This window comes from Leopardus geoffroyi, chromosome C1 (genome assembly GCF_018350155.1).
Source record: "Leopardus geoffroyi isolate Oge1 chromosome C1, O.geoffroyi_Oge1_pat1.0, whole genome shotgun sequence".
In the NCBI taxonomy this organism is placed as follows: domain Eukaryota; kingdom Metazoa; phylum Chordata; class Mammalia; order Carnivora; family Felidae; genus Leopardus; species Leopardus geoffroyi.
The window spans coordinates 44,406,703-44,434,254 of record NC_059328.1 but is presented as its reverse complement, the minus strand read 5'-3'; the positions used below and the strand labels follow the sequence as shown (position 1 = coordinate 44,434,254).

The following is a 27,552-nucleotide window of genomic DNA, read 5'->3' as shown; positions in this document are numbered from 1 at the left end:
TCACAGTTTGTGGGTTCGAGCCCTGCTTCAGGCTCTGTGCTGACAGCTTAGAGCCTGGAGCCTGCTTCAAATTCTGTGTCTCCCTCTCTCTCTGCTCCTCCCCCTCTTCATGCTCTGTCTCTCTCTCTCCTTCAAAAATAAATAAAAACATTTAAAAAAATTTAAAAGAGAAATATTTGGTTTTGATATGTTGATTTTATTTCCTGAAAACTTGCAAAGCTGACTTATTAGATCTCGTCCACATGTATTTTGGCTTATCAAAATACTCATAGTGTTTTTTTTTTTTTTCACATAGGCAACATGTCTGTGCATAAAGACAGTTTTACTTCTTCTAAAACAGTCATTTTGACTTAAATGAGAAAGTAACTGCTTTTTATAATATACTCACACTCTGAAGAGTGGAGTTTTGCGGCTGAGGCAGTGGTGTCCCAGCCTCCTTTTTTTCTAGGGACAACACGCTCCTGCCATCCTACACAATCTCTCACTGACACAAAACAGTGAGGGAAGAAGATGACATTGTGAACAGCCCCACAGATCCATCTTTAGGCTAGACTGGTGTGCTCACAAGGCTGAACTCTAAGGGTGAAATCGATTGTTCCCAATGGCTGCACCTTGCCTGGAGGCCAGCAGCCTCCTCATACGTAGCATTAGGCCCTGCTGAGCTTCCAGAAGCATCCTGGGATGGAGATGGAGAGCACCAGAAGGGGGCCTAGAGCTGTCTTATGACATATACTACACTTTTCCACCTCTTTTTGGATTTTAATAATCAGGGAGTCAAGCAATTTGACTTTAGAAGAGGTTCCAAGAGTGTCAACCACATTCCACCCCATTAGTCCATCTGCTGTCTGGCTCCCATGTTCATGTCACTGGCTAGTTTGAATTCTCAGCATAAATGATCTTTCATAGCCAAAAGTATCTGGCCCCAGCTGTCCCAGCAGACCATGTGACCTCCAGGTAGATGTCTCCAGCAAAAGCATTCCCATTATATCCTTCCCCTCCAGGCATTCCCATGTGTCCTTTCTCCAAGACCCGCCCCCCCCCCCCCCCACCCAACCCAGATTCCCACTCCTATCCTCCCATCCCCAAATTTGTCTTCAGGCTTTTTGGGCCCTCTGGTCATCACAGGATGTCCTTCATATGCAGCTGTAAGGAGTAGGATCTGAATTGTAATCCACTGTTGGAGGCCACTTCCCCTTAGTAAAAGGTGTGATCCTTTCCCTTTAAAAAGACAGAAAGAGAAAATGAAACTTGTCCCTTGGAAGGAAGTGAGCCCCCATCCTTGGCAGGGGCACCCATGGGGGATGAAAAGGTACCTGTCGCTTGTGCTTCCCAAGGGATCCTATGTTGGGTAGGAGAACAAAACTGATGACTTCTAGTAACAAAACAACCTGGTTTTAAGAACCAATTTGGCTCATCAAAGCCCTCAAGTTGGTCTGTAAGAACTCCAAATATGAAATCCTAGCATTTGAAACGTCATCTAACCCACCCCTGAGAGGGAGAGGGAGACTGAGGGCCAGAGGGAGGAGAGAACTTTCTTGAGGTTACACTGGTGGCCAGAGTCAGGGCCAGAATTCCAGCCCAGAGCCCCTGACTTCAGTCCAGTGACCCTTGCATTGTTCTGATTCTTTCCTCTGAAGGGAACCCCTGAAGACTCTAGTTCATGGAACTCTAGTTCCACTCCCAGAGCCATTTGGAAGATGACATTTCAATAAGAACACTTTGTGTCTCAAACAGCATCTATCAGCCCTTAGGTTACACACACTTATGTGTTTATTCTCTTTCATACCAACATGTAAACTTAACAAGGGTAGGACTTTCATTTTTCTTTTTTAAGTTTATTTATTTATTTTCAGAAAAAGAGAGAGAGCACACAAGCAGGGGAGGGGCACAGAGAGAGAGGGAGAATCCCAAGCAGGCTCTATGCTGTCAGCACAGAGCCCGATGCAGGGCTCCATCTCACAAACCATGAGATCGTGACCTGAGCCAAAATCAAGAGTCAGATGCTTAACTGACTGAGCCACCCAGGCACTCCAGGGCTTTGATTTCTTTGCGGATACTTCCCCTGTGCTTAGACTGTTACCTGGTGCTCAATAGGTGCTCCACAAATATCTGTTAAGGGAAGAAAGGTGGGAGGGAGGGTTCACCAGGGTAAAAGAGGTCTTTACTTTCATCTGGTGGGTCTTCACTCCTCCCCATCCCACGGCCTCTGGCCTGGCTCAGAGCCTCAGCTCTTGCCTGACCATTAAGACGGCCTTCTTGTCTCCACCTGCTTCCCACTGCCCCACCCCACGATGCCACAGAACACATCTTTATTTATTTTTTTTTTAATTTTTTTTTTAACGTTTATTTATTTTTGAGACAGAGAGAGACAGAGCATGAACAGGGGAGGGGCAGAGAGAGAGGGAGACACAGAATCGGAAGCAGGCTCCAGGCTCTGAGCTGTCAGCACAGAGCCTGACGCGGGGCTCGAACTCACGGACTATGAGATCATGACCTGAGCTGAAGTCAGACGCTTAACCGACCAAGCCACCCAGGCGCCCCACAGAACACATCTTTAAAACACAAGGGCTGCTTGGGCTCACGCTCTCTCTCTCTCTCTCTCTCTCAAAAATAAATAACCATTAAAAATTTTATTTTAAACACAAGACCTACTTCCCATTAAAACCCTTCTGAGTGTCTGGGAGAAAATATTTGCAAACCACACATCTGAAAACAGATGGGTGCTTAGAATATATAAAGAACTCTCGAAACTTAATAGAAGAAAGCAGGCCACCCATTTTTTTTTTTTTTTTTTTTAATGTGCCAAAGAAGAGATACGGAGGAGGCAAAGCCAAGCCCCACCCCCAGATTACACCTTCCAAGTGGCCCTTTCCAAAGACCTCCTCCAAGGAAAGCTTACTGGTGACCTGAATTATAGGTATTTGTCTGCAAAAAGGCCAAATTCCTATATGAAGAGGCTGCAATCCTGTTGTAGCTGTTTATCTTGCTTCATCACCTGCCAGAGCCTCTCCTGGGCCCTGCCCTCCAATCACTCAGCCACCTCCAAACAGGTCAGGCTTATTCACCCCTCTGCGCCCATGCTGGCAGCCTGGGATGCCCTCTGTCTCTGCACCACCTTCCCAGGCAGACTGGCTCCTCCCTCTGCACACCACGCTCCCACAGCACCTGGCTGAACCCTCTGTCATGTACCTGATTCCAGATCAATCCCTCCCTCCCTGCCCCGTTTGCCTTTCTGAGCAAAAACCACTGGCCCCTAGCAAACACGTAATTGGCTCATCAATCGCTACGACTTCCCCGCCTCCTGCCCTCCTCCTAGGTCGATCTTTTTTTGTGCTAGGGTGACCACCCCTCCAGCCTGTACTGTGGGTTTCACCACCTCACAACTGAATCACCGGCTTCTACCTGGCCCATCAGCCCCGAGATATGCTCAAGTCTCTATCCCTACCCACCCCTGCCAAAAATAAAGGAAGATAGAGGAAAAGAAGGAAGAAAGGAAAAGTAAAAATATGGCCTCCTCTCCTCTCTGCCTTCCTTTGGAGCTGAAGGCCCTATCTTGCTCTGGTGCCATAGGGTCTCTATGGCAGTCACCAGACTTCCGTGTTGCACGGTAAACGTGTAGTTTGGCCTCCTGAGTCCCCTCTTCCAGGCCAAACTCCTAAATCTCCCACCAAAGCGGCATATACAAAGGCCCAGGAGGTCAAAGAAAACTGATCGGGGGAGGGCAGGTGGAGTGAGAACAGGGAGACAAGCCACAGTGAAGATTTCCTCTGCCTTAGCCTTCCCGGTCTCGAAGAGCCAGGTCCTGGCCTCATCCTCCAGGAGACCATGGGGGAAAGAGTGAGGAAAGCATTCTGGATGGAGAGACAGAAGTCCTGGGTCCCACTTGCCCTGATTCTCCTTCCCTGCTGCCCTGTGACCGTAGAAAGGGGTGAGTGCCTTCCGCACGAAGCTGGGAGCCATTCTGGGGCAGAACTGCAGTCTGGCTCTCTTCTGCAATGTTCCAGCAGTCGGGATGTGCCTGGCACGGGGAAGCTGCTCAGTGAACCTTTGAAGACTGTGCACACGCGTGCTCTTGACGGGCAGCGGCTTTTCAGGAAACTGCTCTCTCTCCGAATTCCAGTTGTCTCAACTGGAAAACACTGAGACTAATATCTACCTTTTAAAGTCATGGTATACAGGGGCGCCTGGGTGGCTCAGTCGGTTAAGCGTCCGACTTCGGCTCAGGTCATGATCTCGCGGTCCGTGAGTTCGAGCCCCACGTCAGGCTCTGTGCTGACCGTGCAGAGCCTGGAGCCTGTTTCGGATTCTGTGTCTCCCTCTCTCTCTGACCCTCCCCCATTCATGCTCTGTCTCTCTCTGTCTCAAAAATAAATAAACGTTAAAAAAAAAATTAAAAAAAAAAAAAAGTCATGGTATACAATAAATGCCCACAAAATCACTTTGTACCTTATAAATATGCTTCAAGAATATAAGAATTAATTGTCATCATTATTGCAAAGAATGGATATTTTATTATTTCCATTTTAGATGTCTGGATAAGGAATATGACTTTCGGTTAAAATGCTAAAACGGGAGGGCGCCTGGGTGGCTCAGTCGGTTAAGCGTCTGACTTTAGGTCGAGTCATGATCTCACAGTTCGTGAGTTCAAGCCCCACGTCGGGCTCTGGGCTGGAGGGCTCGAAGCCTGGAGTCAACTACAGATTCTGCGTCTCCCTCTCTCTCGGCCCCTCCCCCACTCATGCTCTGTGTGTGTGCGTGTGTGTGTGTCTCTCTCTCTTAAAAAAATGAATAAACATTAAAAAAGCTCTTAATTAAAAATAAATAAAGATAAGAAAAATAAACTGTTAAAAAGGTAATATGCAGGTTGAAGCATTCAGGAGGAAGTGTCTCGAGGTCTGCCATTTACCTGAAATGTATGACGTTAGAAGATGATTAACAGATCAAAAGAAGGATGGATCGGTACCAAGAGATGTCATAAAGCAAGAGTAAAACATTAATGACATCATCTAAGTGGTGGGTATATGGGTGTACACGGTAAAAATCCTTTCAACGTTTTCGTACGTTTGAAATTTTTCCTAATAAGCAAATGTCAGGCAAAAAAGCTTAGAAGGAAAAATCAACTTCTGCCAAACCAAACTGGCAGTTTCCCACGTGTTCCGTTCATGGAGTCATCCAGACGTGACTCTTTCACCAGGGAATGCACTCATCCCTGAACGCGTACTCATCGAGCTCCCTCTATGCATGCCAGTGAGACACTAGAGGTCCAGGCAGGAGAAGTTGTGTCCAGTAGGGACCACAGCCCGCGCATAAATAATTACAACAAGGAGAAAAGTGCCTCGACCTGGGGATCCCAAGAGATTGAGAATAAAGAGACACTCTCTGGAAAAATCAGGAAAGGCTTCGCATTTATGTAGAGCCGTGGAGGATAAATAGGAGTTTTCCAGACAGGAACTGGCGGGAGGAGGTCCCAAGAGCAGGTCCCAAGAGCAGTGTGGCCAAGGCCTGGAGAGTGGTGCAAAGTGTGGCCTGACTAGGGCACAGAGTGCTCGCGTCCACACAGCCAGAGGGTGGGTCAGATGACACAAGAGCTGGCTGCGGGGCTCCTGGTTGGCTCAGTCGGTACAGTGGGTGACTCTTGACCTCAGGGTGGTGAGTTGAAGCCCCACGTTGGATGTGGAGCCTAAGAAAGAAAGAAAGAAAGAAAGAAAGCGGGGGAGGAAGGAACATTAAAATCAGACAGATGTTAAAAAAAAAAGAAGACGTGGTTGTAAGAGCCAGAAAGGTGGCTAGATGCAAAATAATGTTCCACTGGTCGGCCAAGCATCCTTACGAAACACCTACTGCCTACATAGCTCTAAAGAATGAAAACCAAAAGGCTACCTTTCCCACAAAGGAGCTAAATCCCAAGCTGCCTGGCTGGAAGCCCAGAACCCTGTGGTTTGGTGGGAGGAAGCAGGTGAGGCTAGGGAGTGAGGGTGAAACAGATTAGCTATCACTAAGCATCCTAAAAAGAGACTTCACAACTCTCCCACACTTGCCCTTCCTGGCCTGGCCGGCACATGCTTTGAGGACCTATCGTGTTTGCCTCCAAAACCTGACACCTCCAGGCCTCACCTATTCCTGTATAAGACGGGGAAGGCGGCACTGACATTGATCCTTTGCCTTCTATGGCAGGCACAGTCTGTGGACTTTGTGGGCATTTCCACCCACTGGCACACAGGATTATGACAAGCCACAGGCAGGGATTAACAAGAGGGCATCAGCACTGAGTGGTGGGGAGCCAGCGAGAGCGCCCCCATCTGCCCAGTTTCCATTCGTCTTCATTAATTCTTGACTCCTGCTTTATTTTTATGTTTTCATTTTTTTTTTTTTTAACTTCTAGGGTCAAATGATTGCTTCTTTTGGTTTCGATCTTTCTTGGTTAATATTAAAATCAAAGGTAGAAATTTTACTCCAACTGGTGTTTTTAAAATTTTTGTTTATTTTGAGAGAGAGTGAGAGTGAGCCAGGGAGGGGTAGAGGGAGAGAGAGAGAGAGAGAGGGAGAGAAAGAATCCCAAGCAGGTTCTGCACTGTCAGCACGGAGCCTGATGCATGGCTTGAACCTATGAACCGTGAGATCATGACCTGAGCTGAAATCAAGAGTCCGATGCTTAACCGACTGAGCCACCCAAGCGCCCCACTCCAACTGGTGTTTTGACAACATTACATAGATTTCGATATAGAGTTTGTTGTGAATAATTTCTAAAGAGCGTATAATTTCCAACATGACTTTCTCTTAGACCCAAGAGCTATTTAGAAGAGTGTTTCCTAATTCCAAGTACTTGGTTTTGGGGACTATCCTTTTATTGTTAATGTTTTGTCTTATTGAGCCATGTTTAGAAACAGTGACCCCAAATTTTCTATGTAGGATGTTTTAAATTTAGACATTTTTTAATGAGGCTTTCTTAGAGAATCAACTTTTTTTTTAAGTTTACTTATTTATTTTGAGAGAGAGAGGGTGCATGCAAGCAGGGGAGGAGCAGAGCGAGAGACGGAGAGAGAGAGAGGGAGAATCCCAAGCAGGGTGCAGAGTCCGAACTGTGAGATCATGACCTGAGCTGAAATCGAGAGTCAGATGATTAACTGACTGAGCCACCCAAGCGCCCCAAGGATCAACTTTTATAAATCTTCCATGAGTAACTCAAAACAACGTGGAGTAAAATACACCTGTTCAAACCCTCCAAATAATTATTTATGTAGACTTACTGTCAGATTCTCAAACAAGTCTATTCATGATTGTGGGAGCTCGTCACTGTCATTTGGGGTGTAAAGGTTCAAAGTTATTATCACTTCTTTATGGATTTTATTGTTTATCGTGATTACTCACCTTTGTCCCGTTTCACATGTCTGCCTTGAATTCTACTTTGCTTCGTATTGGTATTGCCACTTTTGTTGTTGGTGGTGGCCGTGGTGGTTACATTTATCTGGCATATCATAGGCAGATATATTCCTACATATTATGTCTTCCCCTTTCTAGACCTCTCCATGCTAATCCATTTTTCATTTGATTGGAGTATCCCCCCCAGTAATATTTTAAGAAAAGATACATTTGGTATACATCCTGAATCCTTAGGCGTCTCTATTTGCCTCGCACATGAATGACCGTTTGGCTAGACAGAGAATTCTACAAACACTGTTTTCTAGCCACGTTTCAGAAGAGAAGCCCCCAACATGTCTGATTGTCCTTTATTTAAGTTGTAGGTTATTGGTCTCTTCAGAGATGAAACTTACAAGATTTTTATTTTTACCTTTGCAACTCAGAAATTTCACCACGCTTTAAGCGAACGGAACGCCTACATTAATTTTTCTCCCTTCTGAAATCCCACGAAAACAAGAGTTAAGGAATAAAAATTGAAAAGCATATGACTCGCGGGGACCAAAAGAAGAGGCAGCAGTAAAGAAACAAATATTTTGGAAGTTAAAACGCAGATGGAAGAACGGCAACTAACTTGGCAGACCCAAGAGAGCTAAAACGTAAGCCAGTAGGAGATAAATTCAGGAATTCTCTCACTCCAGAGACTGAAGAATTAGCAGCACCAGGTCCTTCTGGAATAGGAATGAAGGTGGGGCCAGAAACAAGGCTACTGATTGAGAGTCTGCGTAGGATGCTTCCCTCCCCACTCTCTGCAGCCAGATGAGTGTCCTTCATGGATGAAGGTTGGGGAATTTATTCTCTGGAGACAGAGGGGGTCTCTATACAAGATGACACCAGGCACAGAGGAGATCATGAGATTACAACAGAATCAAGTGGAAGTTGGACCACTAAATATCGAGACCTCAAGGCTCTTCCACTTAGAGCCCTGCCAGCCAGGCTTTGATCCTCCAGAAGAGTTTTTTCCCAGCCAAGGTAAAAGACAAAAGATCTAACAGCTCTGACACTGAAGTTCCCCCAGTGAAAATCCGCAGCTTGGTCAGCCTATGGAGAAGTCCATAATTAACAAGTGCCCCAGAGCCTTCAGTAGGATTTTCGGTTAGATACGCATGCACAGCCAAGAAATATCAGACATTTCAGAAAAATCTCTGATATGGAATCTGATGCCAAAACAAACATACAGGAAAATGAAAGGATTTGATAAAATGAGACGATATCAGGCAAACTGTCTTAATCAATAATACCTTCAAAGTATGAGCAAACATGGTGTCCATGAAATAAGAGAATAGTGTTGCTAAAAGGAATATTTTAGAAATCAAAAAAGAACGGTTAGAAATTAAAATAGGAAATCAGAATATGAAAAACTCGGTGAGTGAATGAGAAACTATTGCTGCTGTATGGAACCAAGCATATGGAGCAGACTTTTTAAACGAATCAGTAAAAGAGCTTATAGGGGCACCGGGGTGGCTCAGTTGGTTAAGCACCCAACTTCAGCTCAAGCCATGAGCTTGCCTTTCGTGAGTTCAAGCCCCACGTTGGGTTCTGTGCTGACAGCCAGCACAGAGCCTGAAGCCTGCTTCAGATCCTGGGTCTCCCCTCTCTCTGGCCCTCCCTCTGCTCTCTCTCTCTCTCTCAAAAATAAATAAACATTAAAAAAAAAGTGGGACACCTGGGTGGCTCAATCGGTTGAGTGTCCAACCTTAGCTCAGGTCATGATCTCATGGTTCGTTGAGTTCAAGCCCTGAGCCCCACTCTCAGTGCAGAGCCTACTTCAAATTCTCTGTCCCTTTCTCTCTCTGCCCCTCCCCTGATTGTTCTCTCTCTCTCTCTGTCAAAAAGAAAACAAGAGTAAGCTTATAAAGAAATCCCTTTTCCCACCTTATGACCTACCTATTGTGCCATGACACAATCTTCCTGACGCAAGAAAGAGCCCCAACGGGTCAGGTTTACATGGACAATGTCAAACCAGAGCCCTAGGGAAAATCATGCACAGTCTCACAAACACCCACAGGGACCTGCTGGTTGGCTTCCATTCGGTAGCATTCATTGGCCTTAATTGAGCCTGACCATGTTCCTGTAGGGTATAAACCATTACCCTTTTACGGATGGGAAAACTGAGGTCTGGAAAACAAAGAGTGACTCTTGGCAGGAGATGGGTCTACATGGAGAACCTATCATTTGTGTAGTCTCTCTCAAGAGCATTTGTCCTCTATTCGCCTTTTTTTTTTTTCCTGATTATAAAAATGTTACATGCTTATTTTGAAAAACCTAAACATCTCAGAAATAAAACAAAGTGCAAAAGACCCTGGTAACCCTCCACAGGTAACCACGAGCAACAGGATGGCGCCTAGTTCTCCAGACTGTGTTGTCTACGCATATGGAAATATATATTTTTTTTAATTTTTTTTTCAACGTTTATTTATTTTTGGGACAGAGAGAGACAGAGCATGAACGGGGGAGGGGCAGAGAGAGAGACAGAGAGACACAGAATCGGAAACAGGCTCCAGGCTCTGAGCCATCAGCCCAGAGCCCGACGCGGGGCTCGAACTCCCGGACCGCGAGATCGTGACCTGGCTGAAGTCGGACGCTTAACCGACTGCGCCACCCAGGCGCCCCTTCTCCTATTTTTAATATTCACATATATTTACTCTTCCAGATGAAGTTTAAAATAAATATATCCAGTTCTCCTTAACAGCCCCCCCAAATTTGGCAAAATGGCATTAAATGTGTACATCAATGAGGAGAATTACTGTTTTTCCAACATGGAGTCTTTCCATCAATAAACATGGTATTCTCTCCAGTTTCTCAAGCCTTTATTTTGACATCTTTATTAGTAAAGGTTTATATTTTTCTTCCTGTATGCCTTAACTGTACCTTATTAAGTTTATCCCCATGCATTTTATCATTGGTATTGCTACTAAGAATGAGATCCTTTCCTTTCTCTCAATTATGTTTTCTATTAATTGTGGCTGCAGTATCAGAGGAAACTCTTCGTCTTTACAGTTGTGTTTTTTAGTCTTTTTCATGTTTATTTTTGAGAGAGAGGCTGCACGTGAGTGGGGGAGGGGCGAAGAGAGAGGGAGACACGGAATCCGAAGCAGGCTCCGGGCTCTGAGCTGTCAGCACAGAGCCCCATGCAGGGCTCCAACTCAAGAACCATGAGATCATGACATGAGCCGAAGTCAGACACTTGGCTGACTGAGCCACCCAGGCACCCTGCATCTTTACAGTTTTAAAATGAACTCTGTTGGCTCAGAGGGTTGAGCGCCTAACTCTTGCTCTCAGTTCAGGTCATGATCTCACTGTTGGTGAGACTGAGCCCCGTGTCAGCCTCCAAGCTGACAGCTCAGAGCCTGCTTGGGATTCTCTCTCTCTGCCTCTCCTCTGCTCATGCTCTCTCTGTCAAGATAAATAAAATAAATTAAAATAAAATAAAATAAACTCCCGTGGACTATTTTAGGTAAATGCACTATAAGTTGTGATAATTTGCCCTTCCTTACCAATATTTATATTTTTTATTTGTTTTTCTTGTCTTACTGCATTTGCTGGAACCTCTACAACAGCGCTGAAGAGGGCCAGGGTCTTGTTCTTGACTTCACGAGAAGCCTTCATCTTGGCCTCTTCTTTAAAAGCCCCCACCCTCCCTCAGGACTCAAATGCCCTCCTTTTTCTCCCCCATCCCTGTCAAATTTCCTTCGTAATAGAGGCTTTTCCTTGGGTTTTTGACAGCAGGGGCTGAGTTAAACTACTGTAGTTCCTTTTCCTGGATGATGTGCCTTCCAAGCCTCTGCAAAGGACTCGCCCCTTCTATAACTAAAATGCAGAATTCTACAAAGGCAGAGCAGCTGCTAAGAGACAAGGAACTTGCCTCAGCGTCCACAGACACGCATCCTCTCCTTCAGTTCTCAGTGCACACTCCACAAGGTGGATTGTTTAGTGCACTCTCATTGTTCAAAGGAAGGTCTGTCTCCAAGTAACTTGTCCCAGGTCACACAGCTAAGTGGCAGAGAGAATTCGAAGCCAGATCACAAGGGAAATCCTACAACCTCACAGACCTGAGCTTTGGACGTGATTACATGGGTCAAAGGGAAGTCTGGACACAAGGGGAAGGCCGATGTTCAGGGGAGAAAGTCTAACGGGGATGGGACATCCTTCCCTTCCCTGTAGGCCTGTGCTGAGCAAACAGTGTATAGAATGGGGCTTTGCTGACAGGGTGGCCGGAGAAGAGTGTCAAGAACCAGCACATGGCGTTCTCCCTAGAACCTTCAAATCCTCACGTGGGCATTGGTATAAGGGAGGGGCCCTGCCCTGGGAACAAAGACTGGCTATGAGTCCCAGCTCTATCACTCACCTGCTGTGTGACCTTGGGAAAGTTGCTCCCCTCTCTGGTCCTGGTTGAACACCTATAAAATACCCAACCACCTTGACTAGAAAGAGGAAGAAAATGCTTTTGCACAAAGTGTTCCATTTGACTTTCTAATTTATTTTTATTTTTGTAAGTTCATTTATTTTGAGGGACAGAGAGAAACTCAGCATGAGTTGAGGAGGGGCAGAGAGAAAGGGAGAGAGAAAGAAAATCCCAAGCAGGCTCCACACTGTCAGTGCAGAGCCCGATGCGGGGCTCGAACCCCCAGATCATGAGATCATGACCTGAGCCAAAATCAAGAGTCAGATGCTCAACCTACTGAGCCACCCAGGCGCCCCTAAAGTGTTCCATTTGATTTTCAGTTAAACAAAGCAGATGAATCCATGCATTTATCTCTACTCTCTCTACTCTCTTCTGCAATCTGCTAAAAGGACTACACAGAATTTTTCTTAAAAATAGACAAACAAGAAAGGGAGAGGTTGATATCAGGGGACAAGGGGTATAACGTGTTTTTCTGGGACCCAGGAATTGGAGGCAGGAGTATCTCAAAAAGCAGGCGCAGGTCCGATGGCTGAAAACAGAGGGAATGTTAGATACACACACACACACACACACACACACCTTACTCCTCGCCCACCAGGCACAGCGGAAGATGGTCAGAGAGGCACCCTGGTCAGAATAGAGGGAGTAGGTGGAAATCCATACACTGTCTGAGATTCCCCTGCCTCCTCCGCCTAAACACAAGTAACCACACTCACCCACTGCAGGATGCAGGATGCTTTTCCAGAGAAGCTGAATAGCCCCACAGAAAACACCTACAATCATGACATTGAGGGTCCTCCAAAAGAACGACTAGACCTCCATCCAATCACTCCCGGCGAAGCCGCCAACTGACAAGCCCCACCCACACTCACAGCAGTGTTCAGTGCTTTCCTCTTAAATGGGAGCAAGACAAGTAAAAGAAATAAGGCACTTGGAAGAAGCACGGTCAGGCCGGGAGCAAAAGGAAACCAAAGGGAAACTGTCATTGTTACTTTGATTAAAGAACATACCGCGTAGGAGACACTGAACTGGGTGCTAGGGGAAGGAAGTGGGGAAGGGAAGGGAAGGGAAAGGAAGGGATCCACACAACACTCAGGAACTCTTTTTTTTTTTTTTTTTTTTTTTTTTTTGAGAGAGAGAGAGAGAGAAGGTGCAAGTGAGCAAGGGGCAGAGAGAGAGATAGAGGAGAGAGAAAGAGAGAGAAGCAGGGCTTACCCGAAGTGGAACCAGAGTTCACGAACCACGGGGTCATGACCTGAGCCGAAGCCAGATGATTAGTTGAGCCCCCCAGGCGCCCCATACTCAGGAACTCGTGCAAACTAAAAAAGATTGAGCCAAGGGGCGCCTGGGTGGCGCAGTCGGTTGGGCGTCCGACTTCAGCCAGGTCACCATCTCGCGGCCCGTGAGTTCGAGCCCCGCGTCAGGCTCTGGGCTGATGGCTCAGAGCCTGGAGCCTGTTTCCGATTCTGTGTCTCTCTGTCTCTCTCTCTGCCCCTCCCCCGTTCATGCTCTGTCTCTCTCTGTCCCAAAAATAAATAAACGTTGAAAAAAAAAATTAAAAAAAAAAAAAAAAAAAAAGATTGAGCCAAAATTTCAAAAGGCAACGGTAGGGTTCAAAGGTAAGGACAAGGAAATTTTACCAAAGAGGAGGATGGAAAAGGCAGAGACAGAAAATGAGAAACACACACACACACACACACACACACACACAAAAACACAAAAAAGCATGACAAAAACAGCATCACACCAGGATATCTCCCCTTCCTAAGAGAGGAAATTCCCAAAGACACAAACGCAAGTGATTTTCCCCAGATGATTGTCCCAGATGGAAAGAACCCGGTAGGTACCCAAAACCATGGGTGAAAATAGACTCACAGTAGGACAATTTAAGACTAAATCTCACCATGAAGTTTCAGCACACAAAGGACAAAGGGAAGATCCTCAAAGCTTTCAGAGAGGCAGGTGCAGATTGCATGCAAAAGGCAGAAAACCAGAACGGCACAGGAATTCTCAACCATGCCTGAAGCTCAAAGACGACTGAGCAAAGTCTTCAACATTCCGAGGGCGAAATGTTCCCAACCTAAAATCTTATCTCCAGCCAAACTGGTGATCAGTTGGGCAGGTAGGAAGCAAGATTTTTTTTTCCGGCATGTGGTCTATCAGAAATGTTACCGCTCATCCCCTTTTCTTAAAAAGCCCCCTCCCCGCCCCCCGCCCGACACAAACCAAGAGCATAAATCAAGGAGGCAGACACGACGGGACTATGTTGATAAAAATAAGCATTTAAAAGTCGGTCTTCCCTGAGCAATCGGGTCCTCGTGCCCTCACCGGGTTTTCCAACAACAAAATAATCTAGAGTGCGTGTTTGTTTGCCTTTTGACATTTCTGAAAATGAGATCATGCTGCAACCGATGGCCTCTTAGGTCAATAAATAAGGCAGCAGCTAACATTTGCACACTGCTTTACAGTTAGCCGTGGCACTTCGTGCACCGTTTTTCCTTCGGCTTCACAACGGCTCCCGGAAACCAGTTTTACCAAGCCCGTCGTGAACACCAAGAAACTGAGATTCCGTGTGGTGAAGCCACCCAAGGCAGCGCCTAGCTGGTGTGGGTTGTGAGTGGGGGAGTTAGCATTGAGTCCCTTTTCCTCACCAGGAGCGTTAGAGTATCTCATCTGGGGCTTCACAGCCCTCCGCTCATCTGACAGTTGAGGGAACCAAGGCTCAGAGAGGTTAAGGGATGTGCCCCACCTCACACAGCCCGGCAGCCAGGCAGGGTCAGGATCTCTCTCCACTGCCTCGCTGTTTGGCTGGCACCAGGGGCAGCAGCTATGTTCCCATGGGAAGCAAGCACAAGGTGGGGGGCAGGGGAGGAGGGCATCCCAGCCCACCCCAGAGTAAGTCCTTCCCCCTCCGCGGGAGCTCCAGGGGCACTCACTGCATGATCCTGTCCCAGGCCGGGTCAGAGGGGTAGCGCTTGGATCCAACCAGGTACAGAGACCGATACCGCTGCCGTTGGTCCTTCGTCTCCATCAGCCAGGTGTTGAGGTAGCGGCCCACACCTACGGGGTTCTGCAGCAGGGAGAGGATGGCGGGACATGTGAACTCGTGCCTCCCAGCTCTCCCCATGCTGCTCCCCACTCCATCTGTTAGGGGTTGAACTGCGTCTTCCAAAGGGACATGTAGAAGTCCAACCCCCGGGACCTCGGCGGGTGACCTTATCTGGAAATGGCTGCTGATGTTATTTGGTAAGGATGAGGTCGCCACATGAGTAGGGTGGGCCCTTAACCCAATGAGACCGGTGTCCTTCTAGAAGAGACCCACGGGAAAAGACAGCCCTGTGGCAGTGACGTCAATGACAGCGGTGGAAGGGAGTGACGCATTCACATGCCCAGGAACTCCAAAAACGGCCGGCTAGCACCGGAAACTAGAAAGAGGCCAGGAAGGATTCTCCCCTGCAGGTTTCAGAGGGAACGGCCCTGCCGACACCTGGACTTTGGACCTCCGGCCTCCAGAACCGTGCCAGGATAAACTGCTGTTGTTTGAAGTCGCCTGGTTGTTGGCGCAGCCGTGGGAAGCTAACACACCATCCCACCCAGCAACCTATGTCCTAGATACAAGAGGCGGCAACAGAGAGGTTCCAAGAGGAGGAGAGGAAAGGTAACCTTCCCAGAGGTGACCAGTGAGGGCAGGAGAATGGCTGGTCAGGAACCTGGTCAGTTCCAATGGCTGGTCAGTTACCTGAGGCGTAACAGTGCCAAGGGTGGCTCGAGAGAGATGCCAGGGGCCACACACAGTGGGATGTGCAGCTGAACTTGCTGCCCACCAGGGAAAGGCCTGTCTCTGTCTCGAGGGGGAGCAAGCTCCCGGTGGTGGGCCTCCCGTCCCAGGGCAGGGCGAGCTCAAGCCCTGGGACCCAGACGGATGTCACCTCAGCTCCTCCCACTCTGCAGTGGCCAGCCCTGTGCTAGCAGCATCCGGCTCTTACCTCAACACCCTATTCGGGGTCCCCAAGTGAAGACCTCTCCCCCGCAAGAAGTACAGGCATGGGGTGAGAAAAAGCAGCTTGTGGAGGGCTGACCTGCAGGTTTCTCTGAGAATCGGGCAGGATGACAGGGTGTGGGCACAGTGGAGGCCAAGCCGTCACTCTGGGAGGCGAGCAGGTGGGGTGGAGGAGGGAGAGCTCAGGTGTGGGGGTGCGGGAGGAGGCGCAGTGGGAAGGCAGGTAAGTTACAAGCAGAACGTTCCCCCCGGGAAACCAGGAGACACTTAAAAATAAACAGCTGCTCAAAACCAGGCACAACTAACCCTCGCTACTGGAAGTCAAGACGGGGCCACCTGGTGGGGAGGGAGGTGTGTGTCAAGGGGGCTCCTGGGGCGCTGGAAATGCGTTCTTCAATGCTCTGGGGACTTGTTACAAGGATGAGCCCATTTTGTGACAAATCACGGCGCCGTCCGCTTAGGATTCCGGCACTTTACTGTATGCTTATCAGAACCTGAAAAAAATGTGCACTTGAAAACTGAAGGGCAGGAGTAAGAAACAGAATGAGGTCAATATCCACTGCCATTTGTATAAATTAAGAAGGCCTGCACACAAAACCCAAGAACTTATTAGCCCTTTTACAAGAACACTGAAAGCTCTATCACACACGTGGGGGATGGCTGCCTCAGGGGAGGGGGAGGGAGAGAGAAGGGGTCCTTGCTCAGCCAAGGATGAGAAAGGGGCCAAGTCCGCTAGCTGCTCCCTGAGGCCCTAAGACAAACACAAAGAGGACGGAGGGAGCATCCCCCTGGGAAAATAAGAGCGTGAGCTGGCTCTGGGGTGACGTGGTTCTCAAAGTGCGCTCCCCAGACCAGCAGCGGCATCACCCGGGAACTTGTTAGAAATGCAAATACCCAGGCTCCCCTACAGGCTACCGAATCAGACTCAGACGCTCCGGCAGGGCGCCCGGCATTCTGTGCTTTGACAAGCCCTCCAAGGGGTTGCTCGTGCCCACTCAAGTCTGGAAGTCACTGCCTTAGAGAAATAAGATGGTAGAAATGGGTGTTTGTCCCTTGGGGAGAAAGAGGTGGGATCGGGCTCACGCAGAGCATCAGTTCCCAGGTGTGGGGGTGCGAGGGCTTGGTGCTGCCTGTAGAGGCAGGAGAGGGTTCCCTGGCCATCACCTTTTAACCCCCACCCCAGACCTACTCACCCAGCTTCCCAGAATCATCTGGTAGGCCTCTTTGCCCATCCGCTTGGAAGACAGCAGGAATGGTGGCTGGTTGACGTGTTTGCATTCCTTCTTTGGAGGAAGCCACGAACCGGGACCAGACGTGGCCTAGGGGTTAGAAATGAAGGCTGAAAGCTGGAGGGGTCTGGCAGTGGTCAGCCTGGGACCAGGGCAGGTGAGGGCTCCCGACAGCCCACCCCAACCACCCGCAGCCCTGGGCCTTGAGCCAAAAACAGTGAGGGGGTTACCCAGCCACCTTCCGACTCACCAGGAGCCCATCCTCGGGGGGTGGAGGGGCCCTGTGGTGCCCTCATAACAGATGTCACCCACTCTAACCCCACCCCTCAGCCTGACACCTCTTTCCAGGTTCCCAAGGGCGCACAGGGTCTGGCAGGTCCACAGAGGCTTTTCCAACCTGGAAAGCGGAAGCCACACAGACTTTGGAGCTAAACGAGCTGGCTTCCTTCTCACACTTGCTGGGGGAGCCTGGGCACATCCCTTCCCATCTCTGGGCCTCAGTTTTCTCTTGTGAAATGCAAATGATAACTCCTACTTTGGGGGCGCTGGAAGGTGCCTGGCCCACAGCAGGCATTCAGGAAATGTTAGCACCCTGTTTCATTCATCCAGACCCCACTCCTCCCCAAGCCCCTAGCAGTCCTCCAGGGGGGCGGGGGGCAGGCCCTGCGTGTGGGAGGCGAGAGCCTATCCAGGTCACTGGCTGCCACACCCCAGAGAGGAGCCAACCATCCCCTCAGAGGGAGCAGGTATGCAGTCCTCTGTCAGGGTGGACCCCTTATTCACGCTCTGCCCTGCCCCGCGTCCCCTTGGCCTCTCCCCAGGGGAGAGAGGAGCACTTGGCAGGTGCCAGGCTCCACCCTGCCAGCTCCAATCCTTAACCTCTGACTCTCAAGCCACTTGGTTATGCTCAGAGGACAAGCAAGCAAACTGAGCCTTGGAGAGTGGGAGGGACATACTCAGAGTGACAGGTGCGTGCACGACCAGGCAACCGGGTGGGTCCGACACCTCAGGCTGAGCTTTCCCCTCGAAGAGCCAGCCCCATCCCACGCCCGCCCCACGCGAAAGTCCCCTCCCCAGAGAAGAAGGCAGGCAGGCCATGGGAGGAACACTGACTAGTTTTCGGGGGCACTGGCTAAGGGTCGCCCAGTAAATCCTCTCCGTCGGGGTTTCCGGGTTGCGAGGAATTTTCGAAAAAACCCCACGCTTCTTATTGTGCCGCGAGTTAAGCTCTTCCACGAAGGTCGTAAAATTCATCAGTTCCCTGGGCTTTTTTTTCTGAGAAACAGAAAAGAGAAAACAAAAAACAAAAAAACCCAGCAGCGTCATGCCAGGAAAATCGGAGCCCTCTCTCTGGACCCTCCGCAGCAGAGAAAAGTGGGTGGTCACACCAGGAGGCACTACTCTCCACCCTGCCTCCCGCAGCCCTGGCCACCTCACCTCCAAGCCACGCCCACCGCTTAGCTTGGGGCTTTTGCCTATTCCTACACCTTCCCACTCATTTCAAGGGCATTTACTGCACGCACACTGTTCTCAGCGGGAGCAACAGTCCCAATATTTAAACACCAGCGCGATGGGGGAACACAGACGACTATCAGGGCTGCGAAACTACTCTGCGCGATACCGTAACGGTGGATACGCTTGCCCAAACCTGTGGAAGACACAACGCCCAGAGTGAAACCTAACGTGAACGTGGACTTTGGCTGATAATGACGTCGGTCTAGGTTCATCGGTTGCACCAAATGTGCCCCTCTGGGGGTGGGATGTTGCCAGTCGGGGGGAGGCTGTGCATGGAGGGGGAACGGAGGGTGCACAGGAACTGTGTACTTTCTGCTCAGTTTTGCTGTGAACCTAAAAATGAGCTTAAAGATAAAGTCTATTACTTTTTAGATAATAATGAATATTATGTGGCCTGGGCACTGGGCCAATCAGAATAGGAGTTGGCTGTAGGGCCTGTGGAGGGTCTCAAGGTCCCTGCTATGCTGGACAGGACCACTTCAGTGGCTGGTCATGGGAATGTCCGGTAAGGCCCTGGGGAGAAGTCGGGCTGCAGGGCTCATTCCGCAGCTATATGCCAATTGGCCCAAAGTATGTCAACATATTACCTTCACCACCCCTATCCTAGGGCTTCTGAGCACTCACCACCTGCTGACGCTCTATGTTGGTTTCACTTATGACTGTGTGTCCTTTTCCGCCGGAGTATAAGTGCCACAGGGGGCAGTCACTCCCGTGACTATTACCTGGCCCAAAAGTACACACCGGGTGAATGCACAGTGGAGGGAAAATGAACAGGTAATTGGACAAATAGTCAATTCCAATTGCTATGAACAGGAAGAAAGCAAAGCCCAGTGTGCTATGGGTCACACAACAGGAGCATGATGGGAAAAGGGCGGGGCGGGGGGGGGCGTCGAGTTAAAATTCTACCTCAGTTTCCCCAGCCTCCCAGCCTCTGGCTTGTTAGCTGCCACTAACAAAGCCAGCTGAGACAGGCCTGCGATGCCTGGGAAGTGCTTCCAAAATAACAGGGCGCCCAGACCCATGCCGTCAAGGTCCCTGCAGGCCTTGTGGCCAGTCTCCCACGCAGCCCGGGGGTTGTGACCATCTGCTCCTCCTCTGCTGTGCATGCAGGCGAAGTCAGACAGACATGCTGGGGTTCAAATCCCAGCTCTGCTCCTTACCAGCTGTGTGGCTGGCCTCAGCTTCCTCATGGAACACAGGCCGTGAGGGTGAAGTGAGCAGCGTGTGGGAGGGCCCTGCAGCGCTTGGCATGCAGGGTGGCGGTGCTCCTGGGGCTGATAAGCAAGGGCTACCATCTGTAGGGGAACCCATGATCTGTGCCCCGCCTGGGTACATACCTGCACAGAGTAATGTCCATAAGGCTGGGGCTTGCTTCGGTCACCGGAGAAAATGTCGTAGGGGCCGCGGGTGCCCATGGATCGTGCCAGGTAGGTCTCAATGCCACTTTTGAAGGAGTAGGTGCCTGGTGCCAGACCACTCCCCTAGAACAGAACCCGCTGACAGTCCCACGGGAGAACTGCTGAAGCAGGCCCACCGCCTCCCGGGGTCTCAGTTCCCCATCTGCCCTGGGAGTCTCCCCCTTCCACCAGGACTATGCAGGAAGGTGGGCAAGTCCTGGCCAGAGGAGGGGGTACCTCATGAGCCAAGAGGAGTGGCCTGCTGGTCATCCTGCACATGAGGACCTGAGAACGGTTCTGGGCTTTCTCCTCCAGCTTTGTGTATGGGTTACCGTTCACCCCGTAATTTCCAGGGCCTGGATAGTAGTTCTGTGAGAGGTGTGGGGAGGGACACAAAGGTCATCAATCCCACTCCTTATGCTGAGTTTGTCTGAAGAAGAGAAGCCCTGGGAGGGGAACAGGACGTTCAGGGCCCTTGTGTGTTAACCGCCCCCCAACACACGACATGGTCAGTCTCAACACAGCTCCACCACTGCTCAAACCTTCAGTTCCAAGTTCACACTCTTCCCCAGGACCCCGGCAGCCTGTCCCACTTATTTCATGCTGCTCCCCGCCTACATCCCACACTCCAGCCGAACTGGGCTCCTTGCTGTATGCCAAACACAAGCCATTCTGCCAACCTCCGTGTCTTTGCTTGCTGGTGTTGTTACCACTACCCAAAATGCCCTCCCTGCCCTCTTTGCCTTGGAAAGTTCGAATTCTGCAAAGCCAGCTCAAATGCCATCTCTCCCGGGAATGAAGCCTTCCTTCCCTATCACCCCAGACAGTTGCTGGCTTTGGTGGTCTCAGAAATGCCATCTGTCGCACCTGCTTTTGCACGAATGGGGTTCTCACTGTGTTCTGAACAGTGCTGTGGCCTGGAAGGATCTGGAGTCCTGGGTTTGAATCCTGGCTTTGCTGCTTCATAGCTGAGTGACCTTGGGCATACCACTTAGACCTTCTGAGTCTCGTTGTCCACATTTGCAACATGGAGATAGCAATAATTTTCTTCCAGGGCAATGAGGATGAAATTAAATGCCTCTAAAACTCCTTGCACAGTGCTCAGCCCCTAGTGGGCACCGACATATAAGTCAGGGTGGGACGCCTATCTTGGGGGTCCGGAGAAGGAGGGGGGAGAGGCTGAGAACCGTGGCTAGAAATGAGCATCTGGGGGTTCCACTGCCAGGGTTGGAAGTATGGTCTCTGGAAGTGGAGTGAGCGGAGACACCCTGCAGTGTAGGTGGGTGGGTGGGTTGGTGGGGGGAGGTGGTCCTTGGATAGAGACCTGGAACAACGTTTGCTGCCGCCATGCATCTTTTCGCCACGCGAGGTCGCTGCGCTTCCACAGATGGCTCAGCCCTACCCACCTCCGCCAGGAACCAGCCCTGGGGAAGCAGCCCTACCCGGCAGGCTGGAGAAGGCAGGGAGTTCTACCCCGGGGTGGGGGGGAGACAGCCAGTTATGGCATCAGATCTGTCCTGCCCTCAGAGGACAGCACTACATGTGTCCTTCTTCTAGGGCCCAGGGTTTCCAGGTGCGTTCAGAAGACCCCCAAGGTAGGAAGCTGGGTGCCTGCACAGTGCGTTAGGTGCTTCAGAAGCCTCAACATTTGGTTCTGGAGGTGACTCAGAGAGATCAAATCAGCACCATCTGCAACTAACAGATGGAGAAACAGAGTTTCAGAGAGTCAGACCTCGAGTCCAAGGTCCTACCTCTGGAAAGAAGCAGCCGCTAGGGTTCCAACTGCAAAATGCAGGCTCTTTTCTGAGCTGTTTCCCAGGGGCGGGAGGGCCATGAGCCTGGGTACACCTCAGAAGTGACCTTAGAAGTGCCGGTTCCGACACAGTAGCCACTGTGAAGAAGGTGGGGAGGACCTTGAAGGCATTAGGAAGCATTCAGACCTGGTTCTGACACACGAGGGTCCTTCAGAAGACCATTCTGGCAATGGTAGGGGACCAGGAAATCGGTCAAGAGGCTGCTCCTGGGTGGAGAAGGGACAGTGGCCTGGGCCAGGGTGGAGGCAGTGGGGATGGAAGGAGGAGGACAGGAGGAGGACAGGAGGCAAAAGCACAGACCCTGGCGACTGTGGGGAAAAGGATCTGCTAGGTTTCTGACTCTGGCAGCTGGTGGTGCCATTGCTGGAGAAGAGTAGGGCTGGGGGAGATTCTGATGTGGGGGAGAGGGGGGGCAGGGTGGCAGCGAGGGGAGAAGAGCCATGAGGGAGGCTGGCAGAGGAACTCCAGAGCTGCAGACCTAGTGTCCCCAGAGCCAAGAGAGGGGACAGTGTGCTGAGGAGCGGGTGGTGGCATCACCCAGTGCCAGAAGTGGACAAGATTCAGAAACCAGAGGAGGAAGCATTGCCTTTGCTGTGTTGGGGCTTGACAGCCCCATCCTTTCTGGGGAAAGATTCATGGGGCCCCCAAAGCAGGTACCCACAGCTTTGGCAATGACACTAGAGAAGGCCCCAGTGGAAAGGTCAGCACCCTACACAGGTAGCGTTTGTAGACCTGTAGGGGTGGGGGGACAGCTAGAGGGACCAGAGGACAGAGGAGGCCATCAGGTTCCCAGCAAGAAGACAGCTGAAAAAGCAGGCGTTGGACATGAGCTGCCCCGGGATTGCCTTCTGCACCCACTGGGGCAGTGGCACACCTTGAACTCACTGTCTAGCCTGAGCCCAGGACAGTGGCTCGGAGAAATCCTGCAGGGCCTGATGGAGCAGCAGTGGGGACAAAGTGCACGAAGAGCCAGCTGGAAGGAAGGGTCAGGCCGTGGAACCTTCCCCCTGCTCAGCCAACACTCACAGATGCCCCAGTGCAGGGGGGCTGGGGACCCAGGAAGGAAGCATCAGATCTGTTCCTCCGCCACCATCTGGGCTAGGTGCTATTAGACCCTGTCCTCCAGGGACAGTCAAGGAACAAAGTCCAAGGGAGCCAACCTATGTGTAAACCGCACGGGCTTCGTGTGCACCCCTTAGATTCAAATCCTGCTTGTGCCACTGGGAAGCTCTGCGACCTTGGGCAGTTACTTAACCTCTCTGTGCTCCAGTTTTCTCATCTGTAAAGTGAGATAATGCTAGTGCCTACCTCACGAGGTGAGGTGGGGGGGGGGGGTTTGTGGTGAGGATTAAATGAATCAGGACACTCGAGTGCTCAGGACAGCACCTGGCACGTCGCAAGTGTGGTGTTAAGCGTCAGCTATTATTACTTTAGATTTGAAGGTAATGACTCAGTTTTAAATGCCTCCAGGCATCCCCTCTCCCTATACTGCAGTTAACAGCTTCTGCACCTAAAGATGCAAAGAGTAATCTCCAGGCTTCACGGTGGTTAAGGTGCAGAAGAAACGGCTGGGCTCTGGGGTTGGACACTGCCTGCTTCCCAGCTGTGCAGCTTGAGGCAAAATGCTCATCCTCTCTGAGCCTCCAGCGCCTCATCCGGAGTGGCTGTAAACAGGATGTTTGGGAACACCAAGGACTTAGTAGGCGCGCGTGCCCTGATTGAGTCCACAAATACTGACTGTGCGCCCACTATGTGCCAGGCACTGCTAAGAACTGGGAATCCTGCAGTGAGCCACCCCGGCAGATGTCCATTGGGAAGAAACACTAAACACAAGCACCATCAGGACTCCTGGGAAAGGGAGATGTCTGTCACCTAGTGGGGGTCAGGCAGGCTTCCCAGCTGACAGCTGAGGGCTGAGGAGGAGTCCCTTAGACCAAGGGGCCGCTGGGGGAGGGGGAGAGGGAGAAGAAGGGCATTTCCGGCAGAGGGAATGGCAGGAGGAAAGCCCCAGTTGGAAGAGCTTGGCCCATTTGAGGAGCTGGAAGAAAGACAAGAGCATCCGGCGGGGAGAGCACCAGGGCAGGGAGGAGGGGCACTCCAACCACAGTGCTCACTCCAGACGGTCTGACTTCTGCCTTCTCCCTTGCTGAGCTTGAAACCCACTCGACGGGATGATCATCCCGACCCACCCAGATGCCACCCTACCCCTCACCGCCATCACCTCCCATCTGGATGCCTCCGCCCCTCACCCCTACGAGCAGGGTGCTCCTCTGAAAACATAAATCAGGCCCTTCCCTTGTCAAAACCCTCCACTGTCTTCCCAGTGGAATCAATCCCGAAACCCCCACCTTGCCGCCCGGTCCTGCCCTCTGGCCCTCACCCCTCTGCCATCTCTCCACCTTCCGCCTTCCACCCTCACCCCCCACCCCTCCTGCCCACCAACCTCCAGCCACACTGGCCTCCTGCCTGCTGGCCCAATTCAGGGCCTAAGCCTGCTGTTCCTGCCGCCTGGATCGCTCTCCTGCAGCTACTGTGAGTCTCTGTTGCTCACCTCCTGCGTGTTTTCCTCAAATGTCACCTCCCCCCAGAGGTCTTCCGGGACCACCCCAGAAATTACACTTCCATCACTCTGTCGGTATCCCTTCCTTGTCTCATTTTTCCTCATGGCCCCGATCATCTATGACATGCTTCTCTGTACTGTCGTTTCTTCCACTAGGGCACCAGCTCCAGGAGGTCAGGGGCTTGTCTTCCTCGCCGCTTGATCCCCAGGCCCGAGAACAGTGCATGGCACTTAGTGGGTGCTCACTCAGCATTCGCTGGCTAGATGGATGAGTTTGTGGAGCACCCAATGTATGCTGGACTCTGTCCTGGGGACTCAGAGATGAACCAGACCCATCCCTGACAGCAGGGAGCTCCTCGGCTGGTGGGGGAGACAGACACAGGAAATATGACAGCCCCTGGGCTCGAGGCTGTGGTGGCAGAAAGCAGAGGGGTTTGGGGGACCCCGAGGAGAGGCTGGCCGAGCCTGGCAAGGAGGCGGTACAGGAGGGGCGCTTCCAGCACCATCCAGGCTACATGCTCTGCAGCCAGAGCCGAGGGCGGGAGGGCTCGTCCCCAGTACACGAGGACACCTACCCCAACGAGGCCACGGAAGCGGGTCTCCCCCGAGCTGAGCAGCCCCCGGGTGCTGCACGGTTTCTGCTGCAGCTGTTCTAAGAAGTCTTTGAGGTTGTAGGAGCCGGGCCCCAGCTTCTCCTTCTGCCCCAAGAGAAGAAGGCAGAAGGTGACAACTTGAACCACGGGGACGTCCACGCAGGAGGGAGTCTGGAGGAGGGCGGCACTCCGTCCAGGATGAGCGCTGCCTGGGAGGACTCACCTGCAACCGCTTCTCTTTCATGATGGCCTCGTACTGGAAGTGGGGCAGCTGGGTCAGCCGGGTGGCTTCCTGGGTCCTGGCCCAGCCTGTGCCCACCTCCTTGCTGAGTTTCTTCTTGCTGAAGCAGGTCTCCTGGTAGCCATAGGTTCCAGGTCCTATGTGGGACTGAGTCAGAGCACAATCATACCAGTCTACCCACAGAGTGAGTCCTCCTCACCGACTGGGGGAGTAGACAGGCAGGACCCGGCTGTGCCCACCGCCCCCCCCCCCTCGTCTCAAACCTGGCACTGAGGGGCGTGGCACTCGAGGTACAAACACAACATCCTCTGTCATTGGTCCCCTTACACTTAGGGGTGGCACCTCCTTCGGAGCTCACAGCTGGTTGGTGCCAGGGAAGAAATGGCACCCAGGTCTCCGTCACCCCAACCCACGCTGTTCTCACGACAGCCCTGCATTTATCAACACATCTGAGGTCCCAGCTCTGAGCCAAGCTCTGTGCTCCAGACTGAGGGCTTGGAGAGGCGTCAGGCATGGCCCTGACACAGCTCAGCTCCTCCTCCGTGGTGAGGGGCTTGGAGGGGCAGGGGGGGTGTCAGAGAAGCCGCTCGCACAAACTCACCATCTGCACAGAATGAAGCCTGGAGTAGGGGGCCTCAGTGAAGGTGCTGAGTTTCTTCCTATTGGGGTAGATGGCGGAGACATCAAACCTAGAGAGGGGGGCGCCCAGGTGGCTCAGTCGCTTAAGCTTCTGACTCTTGATTTCTGCTCAGGTTATGATCTCACTGTGTGTGGGATAAAGCCCCGGATTGGGCTCTGGACTCTGGGCTGAAAGCGCGGGGCCTGCTTAGAGTTTTCTCTCTCTGCTCCTCCCTCTCTCTCTCAAAATAAATAAAATAAACTTAAAAAAAAAAAAAATAACCCTAGGGAGGGACAGAGACCCCGAGAGAGGGAGGGACAGAGACTCCGAGAGAGAGCTCAAGGCCTGGCCCTCGGTCCTGGTGTGGCCAGTTCTGGGGGTGCGGGGGGCTGTTGGCTTCCCAGAGGAGCTGGCCGGTGGAGCAGGAGCAGGACTGCGGCCACCGCAGGGTCTCCGGGCTTCCTGCTTCTCTCTCCACCCTTGCCTGGTCCCCTCCTTTCTGCTGGAAGCCTTTCCTCAAAAGTCACCTTATCATCACAGCCCCCACCCCACCCTCCAGCACTGGCCGGCTCCCCCTCCCAGCTGGCTTCTTCTCCACAGCCCTTACCACGACCCAGCATTTTATATAGGTTTCTTTTTTGGTTTATGACCCACTCCAACCACCCCTCCCCACAAGAATGCCAACTCCTGAGTACAGAGTTTCGCTGTTTGTTCTCTGTTGTGTCTCCAGATGCTAGAGCTGTGCCTGGCACGGAGTAGGTGGCACATGGAAGTCACGTAGAGGTGTGAATGAAAGACACTTGGGCTGAAATCCTGCCCACCACCCTTACGCTGAGCGACCTCCTCCCCGGCCGGGCCGCCTGGCCTCTCTGAGCCTGGCCCATAGGAGGTGTTCTTGGAACGCCTTCAAATCACCTGAAGTTGGTGAAAAAGAGCTCTGGGCAGAGAAGCGCGGCAGGTGTGACGGGGAGAGAAAGTCGCCCCCCACCCCCACCCCACGCTGCCAGTCTCTCCTCCTGTCCCTCCCTCCTCCCCCAGGCTTCAGCCGCGCCCCGAAGGGCCCCACCTGTGGCTCTGCACCCCGAAGGGTGCCCCGCTGAACCACTTGGTGCCCATGGCTCGGGCGCCCCCAGGCGAGGTGCTGGCCGGGACTCCCGCCGCGGGACCCCTCCCGCGGACGCTGGCGGCCACCGCTGCCGCGGCAACCCCGCCTTGTGACCTGTGATTCCCGGAGAAGTGCGCGCGCGCTGCGCCCACGTGGCGCCTCCTGCCTGTCTCCTTCCGCTCTGCACGGTTTCTCCGCCACCTTGCGGGGGATCCTTCGCTGAGCCCCGCAGATCTAAAGGCCCCTTATGGTGGTTAATATGGATTCCTTTTGATGGGGACTTAGAGTCATTTGTTGAGGAACCGTTTCTGATTCCTTGCTTTATCCCAGCGCGCGGCACCGAGCCTGGTAGAGCGAGGCTCGGAAAGGCCTCTTAACTGTTAGATGCTCATGGCAACACCGGGCGGGGCCCACAGGCAGGGCTCGGCTTGGGCAAAGAGGGCATCCGGGTTCCTTCTCCATTTCAGGGAGGGAAGGAGAAAGTGGGAACCAGCGAGGAGAGCCAGAGTGTGGAGGGAAGGCTCGCAGGGATGGAGGCCTGGCCCGTCTGTCCCCCATTCCCCAGACACCCACTCGGGGCAGACACTCTGTAGGATGCCTGGTCCTGGTCCTGGGAGTCTAGTGGGAGAACCAATGACCACACAGTGTAGCCAGGCCT

The 27,552-nt window shown here is 51.8% G+C and overlaps 1 protein-coding gene across 2 annotated transcripts; it reads right to left on the bottom strand.

The window, feature by feature from the left end:
- Positions 1–175: 175 nt before the first annotated feature.
- LEXM (lymphocyte expansion molecule) lies at positions 176–26,989 on the bottom strand. Of its 2 annotated transcripts, none has more exons than XM_045477524.1 (10): positions 26,856–26,989; positions 25,772–25,859; positions 25,153–25,317; positions 24,912–25,034; positions 20,200–20,331; positions 19,903–20,046; positions 18,164–18,325; positions 17,015–17,140; positions 14,758–14,891; positions 176–1,218 (listed from the first exon to the last, which is right to left on the bottom strand). In XM_045477524.1, exons 1-10 carry the CDS (start codon positions 26,903–26,905, stop codon positions 1,134–1,136), a joined length of 1,209 nt encoding a protein of 402 aa, XP_045333480.1. In that variant the 5' UTR covers positions 26,906–26,989; the 3' UTR covers positions 176–1,133. The 2 variants fall into 2 exon arrangements, with proteins under 2 accessions (XP_045333480.1, XP_045333481.1); XM_045477525.1 differs by lacking the exon at positions 176–1,218 and adding an exon at positions 14,059–14,520.
- Between the last annotated feature and the right edge of the window lie 563 nt (positions 26,990–27,552).